The 7,942-nt window shown below is 43.2% G+C and overlaps 1 protein-coding gene and 1 non-coding gene across 2 annotated transcripts; both read left to right on the top strand.

Moving 5' to 3' along the window:
- The first annotated feature begins 2,243 nt into the window (after positions 1 to 2,243).
- DPPA5 (developmental pluripotency associated 5) lies at positions 2,244 to 3,408 on the top strand. Its single transcript, XM_037520925.1, has 3 exons — positions 2,244 to 2,450; positions 2,536 to 2,715; positions 3,172 to 3,408. The coding sequence occupies exons 1-3, from the start codon at positions 2,339 to 2,341 to the stop codon at positions 3,228 to 3,230; spliced, it is 351 nt and encodes a 116-aa protein (XP_037376822.1). The 5' UTR covers positions 2,244 to 2,338; the 3' UTR covers positions 3,231 to 3,408.
- Positions 3,409 to 6,762: 3,354 nt separating this feature from the next.
- Positions 6,763 to 6,919, top strand: LOC119253647 (U1 spliceosomal RNA). The gene has a single exon (XR_005127177.1). It is a non-coding gene; the product is annotated as a U1 spliceosomal RNA (small nuclear RNA).
- Positions 6,920 to 7,942: the final 1,023 nt, after the last annotated feature.

Here is a 7,942-nt window from a genome sequence, read left to right as displayed (position 1 = left end):
GTGCTTGTAAAATCAATTTCAATTGCCTGTTTTGTTTTTCCTTCCTTCTTGAGGACACAGATTGCCTTTCAAGTGACCTAGCATCTAGCAAAATGTCTGCCATATTGTTGGCACTTATTATCTTTTTAATAAATGAGTGAAGGGCTTCAATTTCTTCTATAAGGGAGTTGATTGTTCAACTGGGAGTGAGGCCATGGGCATGAGCTGAAGGAAATTTAGGGAAATTTTGTCCTTAACAAGTACCCTGTACTGTCAGATGCTTGACTTCTCCTGAGAGAATTTTTTTTTTTTCAGAGGGAAAAGCATTGGTCTCACATTGTTTTGTGGAAACTGGCGGATGATAGAACTCTTGAACAATCATCAGTGGTTATTCTGGGAAAAAAAACAGCAATGACCTGACATTTCCAGATGATACCTGATACAGTGGAAAGAAGCAGGAAGGTTCTAAGTGGGACAAATTGTAAGGCTCCAATATTAAGACACATTATAAAGCAATCATTATTTTTACAATGGCCTCAATTTAGAATGTCAGCCACTTAAATAGCAGTGGTGGCTTTAGTGAAAAAACTAGACATCCTCAGTCTGCCTGCTCTGCTCTCCCCTCTGGCTCTGGTGAATTCTCTCACCCTCCCGCGCTTCTGACTATACCCAGTGCTTGCATAAATACATAAATAAATCTTTAAAAAAGAAAAAAGAAAAAACTAGACATCCTAAGCTATAGGAAAGGGCACAAAACTTAGAAAAAGTTCAATTACACAGAAAAATACAATATATTCATAAATGGTAAAGTAACAGCTTTAAACAATTAGTCAATTAGACAATTAAATGGAACTAGTAGGTTATTTTAAAAAAATAACATACTGATTTGCATCTTTAAAATTTTGACTTCATTTTTTAACATTTATTTTGAAAGAATAGTAGATTCACATGCAGTTACGAGAAATAATACAGAATTTTCATGTTTCTCCCAATGCTCAGTTTCTCTCAATGGTAACATCTTTTCCCAATGGCAAAACTCTAGTATATTATCATAAAGAGGTTATCACCATTGTTATAAACAAGATACTGAAAAGTTATTGGTGATGCCAATTTTGGTGTTTGATTACAAGGAATCTTTCTTCCAACTCACTATTGTAAAGGAACATTTTCTCCTTGTAATTCATAATCTGTGAGCTAATACTTCCAGACCTTGTGACTATTCAGTTCCTTAGTAAACTCTCACTTGATAGTTTTAGCCAATCATCATTATCTGAATTGATTACACTGGTGGTTGCAAAAGCACCCACAGGTTTTGATAAGATGTGAAGAGGCCTAACCAAAGAATTAGTCATTGCAGCAAGGTCGGGGATATTCCATGTTATAGGACTTCCTCTTGGGAAAAGGCAGCTTCATCTTTATGGAGCCTTATATTAAACATTTAAATATGAAAAGATCAATGGAAGAGATTTAAAAAAAATTCTGGAGAAGGCCATGGAAGTAGAAAACATTGAAATCATACCTTCATCAGGTAATTTAGTGCATCGTTTCAAGCAATACACTTTTTAAATGAATGAAACAAATTTATTTAGAGCCAGAAACCACACAGTTTGGGCTGGAGTTATCAGGCAGGTGACATATGAATTTCCAAATCAAGGTAGATTCAAAGTTCCAGACTCAGGGACTTGAGGAACTCAAACAGCGAGGGCCCTTTAGCGCCTCCATCACGTAGCCTTGAAGACAATGCATTTCCGAATCTCCTTTGTCTCTCTTGCCTTTTCCTCTTTGTTAAATAGCACGAGTTACTCCTGACTCCCCAGAAGTTGCAGAGGTGGCCTACAAAATGAAGCTACTAGGTTTTGCCCCCTGTGGCCTAGAGGAACCGCTCCTTCTTTGGAAAGTGGTAAGCAGGAACTCCACGGGACAGCTGGGGTGGTTCTTACGCCCTCAAACCTGTATTCTCACTTTCAGGTCCAACTACACGCTCCTAGGGAAAGGGTCAACAGTGCACTGCCCCACCCACTCACAAGCCAAGACATTCTAGTGCGGAAGAATTGATCTAGGCAGGTGGCAATCCCTGCAAACGCCAAGACACCTGGGCCCTCCAGTACCCAGAAGAGGTAAAGCCCGGGGGCTGGTAATCCGGGGACCTAAGCACGGGTAGGCGGGTCAGTCGAGCGCTGTGAATGCTGGATTGGGCTGCCAGCCTGGGGGTCAGAGTCTGTCTGGGAGCGGGAGCGGGGGCGGAGCCTGTCCGGGGGCGGGGCCGTCCAGGTGCTAGACCTTCCACGCGCATCTCTGACCTGCTGCACAGTTAAGGCCTAGCCCGAGTGGGGACGTGTTTGCTTTTGAGGCTCTCAACATGGGAACGCTTCCTGCGCGGAAAGATATCCCGCCGTGGGTGAAAGTTCCCGAAGATTTGAAAGACCCTGAAGTGTTCCAGGTCCAGACGCGACTGCTGGAAGCCATATTTGGTGAGTGAGCCCTGACCTGGGCGCCCCTGAGCCTGGGGTGCGGCTCTGTGGGCCAGAGCTCTCACTCATCTTCTTTCTCTAACAGGCCCACACGGATCTGGAATCCCGTATTTCGAGAAAGTGTGTAAGGCCATGCTCGAGCTGCATGTTCTGGAATCCTCGGACCTCACTGAAGTCGTGGTTTACGGCTCTTACTTGTACAAGCTTCGTTCCAGGTGGATGCTCCAGTCCCTGGCCGAGTGGCACCGCCAGCGTCAGGAACGAGGTGAGTGACCCGGTGATGAGGTGCTGCAAAAACTGGGGTCCGCGAGGACGGCTTTATTCTCTCTCTTCTAGCCCATCTCACTTTTCCCTTCCCTCCTTGTGACCACCACCTGAACCTCTGGCCGTCGGTGTCTGGGTTTTCCGGAGACCCCTTCGGGACTGCCGTCTGCTGTGCAAGGGACCCTGGAGTAAGATACGATGGGAGGCTGCTGGGGCTGGCCGCATAGGGCAGGCTTTTCCAAGATTGTAACCCCAGTTCCTCCTCCCCTCCTTTCCCCCTCCGCAGCTGCGGAGAGGGATGTTGGAATGAGCCCACGTTCCGAAATGCCCGAGAATCTCAGCCTCAGAACCCTTGGCAGGGGAAGTCCCAGAAACAAACCTTGAAAGAGACTAAGAACTATCCAGATTTTCCCACTGTTCCCTCACCATATACCCATAGTTGCTCTTTTTCCTGTAGGGATAATCAAACTTGAGGAAGCCATGAATGCCCTCGGACTAGGCCCTGAGATGAACTGAAGCTGTTTTGTAATCAACATATCTGGGACCAGGATGTAAAGAAAAACAGGCCAGAGTTGGAGCAGCTCTAGTCTGGTTTAAACTGCTCCAGTTTGATAAGGAAAAACTAGGCGTTTTGGGTTCTCTGGTTTTGCCTCTGAGTCCTGATGTGACTTTCCCCCCAAATTTGCCAATAAAGAAGAACATTTTAAATATATAGTTCCTTGAGCTGTGGTTGGTGTATTGCTCCTTGAGCTTAACCCCCAAGCTAGAAAGAGGTCCAAGGTTAAAAATGACCTAGGAGCCAAACTTCAAGATAGCAGAAAATCAGTCTAGGAGAGATGTGATAATATCTAGAGCTGACCTGGATTGGGGTCTTAAAAATATTAGTCCTGTCTTGTTTAACATAATATGAATGAAATGCAATGCAAATATTCTCTGAAACAGAGAATCATTAATACTATAGCAATTTTATATCCATGTCTGATCAATTTGTTTTCCTTTTGTTAGGGAATGAGCTGTGTCCTTTTGCATGAGTCTCTTTTTTTTTTTTTTAAAGATTTATTTATTTATTTATACAAGCACTGGGTAGGTCAGAAGCGCGGGAGGGTGAGAGAATTCACCAGAGCCAGAGCGGGGAGCAGAGCAGGCAGAAGGACCGAAGTACACTGCTGAGGGGAGCAGCGGGCGGCAGGAGAGCTCTGCGCGCCATGTGGGACCCTCTTCCAGTGGCCAGGGAGCAGCCGGGGATCGAACCGGCGCTGCAGAGGCTGCGGGCAGCTTTGCAACCCAGCGCTCAACCACTGCGCCACCGGGAAGACCCTGCATGAGTCTCTTTATTAAAGCAGCAGATGATTGAATATTTTGATCTACTTAGTTTAATCCTGGCTGAAAACTTTAAAACCATCTAAATGTATTACTCAGCTATTTTCTGATAGCTCTGTTCTCATCTATATTCAACATGAATTATTTAGGTTGGACTTTGAAGAAAATTCACCCTTACTGATAGGCATAAGGAAGAGAAACTCAGACCCTCTGAAGGGGTCTCTGGGATTCACCATGCCTTTACAGAATTGCTCCATTAAGGGTAAGTATATTGGACTAAGTGAAGGCATTACCATAGTCAGAGCTCACTCCTGATAGCTGAGGAATCATCTGAATGGAGACAGTTTTCCCTAATACAGTTTTCCCTAGGTTGGCAGTTCACAAAGTAGAATGAATTCCACTTAGGTAGATTTCTGACCCTATGTTAGCTGAGTTTGTTCAACCCCCTCAGTCTCTAATTGAAGATAGTAGCATCTGACTCCCCTACTAAGTTGCAAGATTTAACTGTCAATATATGTAGGGTACTTACAACAGGCATCATACAAAGTAAAATGTGTTGACTATTTCTGGGAGAGAAAACTAATGATAAGCTGTTTGGTGTAGAAGACAAATGTGGCAATTCCATCAGACAACTCTCCCCCACACTGTCAGTAAATGAATGACACCATTTTTACCCATTCAGGCCAAAAACAAGGAGCCATCCTTGACCTCTCACCATTCACATGAGATCCATGAGGAAGCCTTCTGGAGCACCCTACACTTAGTCTAGCCCCATCCTCTTTTGCCAGGATGACAGAAACGCCTAACGGGTCTCAGTGATTTTTAGCTGTATTTCACAATCTGTTCTTTAGTCAGATTTAATTTTCAAAACGTTAATCATGGTATCCTTTCGAAAGACCCCACAATTCTCCATAGTTTTCCATCCAACTTAAATCAGGCTCCTTATTTTGACCTATAAGACCCTGTGTTATCTAAGCTTTACCTGCATTTTAGCTGTTGTTCATTTTACTGGCAAACCATCGTATTACCGCTTCAGGGTTTTCATTTTCTCTGCCTGGAAATCTTAAGATTTTCTAATGGTTCTGCTCCCTTCTCTCTAGTGGTTCAGTTGCATTTCTAGAGGTCCTCTCCTACTCCACAGTTTCTGTTTAAGCTATTTTTCCTCATGGCATTTATAACCCTGACTGACACTGTTAGCTGCTCATTTTCTTCTCTCCTACTAAAATGTAAACTCCAGCAAGGCAAGGTTATTTTCTTTTTTAAATAGGCAATAGGTAGTATAGTCCTGTTAATTTATAGGACACTGGCACTAGCTAGATGGCTTGGGTTTGAATCTTGACTCAGGTTCTTTTTAGCTATGGAAACATGAGCATGTCAGCCTTTGTGCTTCAATTCTCTGACTGTAATAGGAGAATAACATGTATCTAGTAGGGATTGTAGTGAGGATTTAAACAAGTTAGGGCTATGACCTAAGACTATCAAGTCTTAGAGCAATGTCTGACCAAATAGGAATTCAATAAATATTTCTTGAGTACAGTTTGCTTTTGATCCACTCTAGGACTAAAATTTAAGATTACTCTCCTTCCAGGGTTTATGGAGGGGCTCCAGACTTTATTTTTGTCCTATAAAGTTTCTCATTATTGAAGACTCAGTGAGGGAAACCATAGATGCCCTTTATAAGGGGCATTCTTTTCCAGAATTATCCATAGTTTTTCATCCAACTTAACCAGATTCCTCATTTTGACCTGTAAGACCCTGTGTTGTCCCAGAGGGAGAATTGCTAGTCCAAAGGGGAAGAGCATCTATGCATATATACTTTCATTATCTATTATCAACTTCCCCTTCCTAAGGGGATGAAATAATTTCAGCTCCAGCAACACATAAGAACTCACAAGATTGCATGTTCCCCACAACCTCACAAAGAGATGGTTGGCAACACCCCTCCCCCATCTGTTAGGTAAATAGTCTCCCAATCTTGCTTGAGTCTATTTTATGGTCCAAAAGTTGTAGCACTTGAAAATTACCCTCAGCTAGTGCATCCTTCCAAGTATAAGTTGACAATAGTTGTTGATTGTGTGTGAGAATGTAAACTAGAAAATTAAGGACTCCAATTGTATAGTGTAAATGTAGTAAAAACTGTTCTTGCTCTTTAAATCTAGAAACTGTCTTAAGCACAATGCTTCTAAAAGTAGAAAACAATTTTAGGTTAATCTGTGTGAAAGTAGCAAGCTTGGGAAATTTAAGAATATCATAAATTGTTTGCATGCCCTGGACTGAGGATCGTACAGCCTTAAAAAACCCAAACATAAATCTAAGAAATTTATAGGAAAGGTTTTGGAAATAGCCTGATTTAAGGGGAAAAAAAGATTGTATTGGAATGGTTTTTTATTGTTTTTGAGTTTGAAGCTCTAGAGTAGTTTCTCTTCTAGGTTAAGTGGGAAGATTGAAGGCAGCAAAACAAGCCTTCATTATAATGGAGATAGTCCCTCCGCCCTACTGTAGGGCAGAAGAGATCTGAGGAGATAAAACTAGGGTGTAGTCAAGAAAAACCTAGGATGCTTACAAAACAGAATAGATAAAAGGATAAAACCCAATGTAGGAAATCCTTTTATCCAAAAGTGACTGGCAACCCTTACCTTGAGAGTTTATTTATACCCGCTTCCCCCACCCCACCTGGCACTCGCTTTATTTACTCAATTCTCACAATATCCTCTTACATATTAAGGGCATACTTACCTGACAGGGAAGACAAGATCAGGTAGTTGTTTTTCTGGGAAGAGGTTGATTCATTGCACTATGGATGTGTTGACCTCTGATTCCCCCAGGTATGGGAAACTTTACTGCTAATTTGTGATAGTGGGGAAGGCAGGTTCCTTACCTCCCCTAAAAAAAATTTTTAAAAATCAAGACATCAATCACTCCTCCTCCCCCACCATGATTCATATATTCACATTTAAACATGTATATAATTTTTTGAGGGCCATAAGAAGCGTTTTTGCTTTTCTGGTGGGCTGGCCAGCCTGAGTAAGGAAAGGGGAGATATCCAGCAGGTGTAGATGTTCCTGGCCAGGCTTGTGGGATCACCTAAACACGCCTCACTCCTTCCCCTGCAAGGTTGCAGTGGAGGGACTGCAAGGACTTCCCGGGCCTCATTGGGAAGTGGAGTTGTTGTGGGGTAAGGATGTTCTGAACAAACTCCACAAATAGGTTTTATGGACCCCACCCCACCCCAGAAACCAAAGAGATCCAAGACACCAAGGACTGCAAATCCCATAATATCATCTCCACGGAAGGGAGGATTGCTGGGAATTGAGGGTGGAGTTAAGCAGCCAGGTTTTGTATATAACCAGACAGGTGGGCCTTGGGGATCCTTGGTTTTTCCGCAGGCTTTTAGTGTGCTGTTGGGGTTCCAGCTCAGCAGAACTGGTAGGACACATTCACCAATTTATCTCCCTTTCTCCCTGAGTTATTCATTTCTGCATTTCCCCTTCTTTTATAAATAAACCCTTTATTAACTCTTTTGTGTGTGCCTGCAGTTGAGTCTTATATAATCCCTTTTAAGTGCAGGTGAGGACCCACAGTCAGGCAACCCATTTCACATTGGGCTTGCCCTGTAACAGGGTGAAGTGCTGAGAAAGGTATCTATTTCCCCAGTGGTGACTTTGGATGGGTAGGAGCAAGTCTCAATCTCTGCAGACAGTCCTCCTGGAACTTCCAGCCAGTTTGGGGAGTCTCTTGGATCTAATGATCCATAAATTAATAACTGTTTCCTGAGGAGGAGCTTGGGGGTGCTTAGGAAAAAGAAATAGGGATTAGATCTAGGCAGGGAGGTGGAGTACGGTTCCCCAAGGAAATCCTCCTCGGTGAGAGCTGAGTAACTGGCAGGGGTGAGCTGGCCAGGAGGAAAG

Source organism: Talpa occidentalis, unplaced genomic scaffold (genome assembly GCF_014898055.3).
Source record: "Talpa occidentalis isolate TD23 unplaced genomic scaffold, MPIMG_talOcc4v2.1 talOcc4.2, whole genome shotgun sequence".
NCBI classification, from domain to species: Eukaryota; Metazoa; Chordata; class Mammalia; order Eulipotyphla; family Talpidae; genus Talpa; species Talpa occidentalis.
The sequence above is the reverse complement of the archived record's forward strand: the minus strand, read 5'-3'. Positions and strand labels throughout refer to the sequence as shown.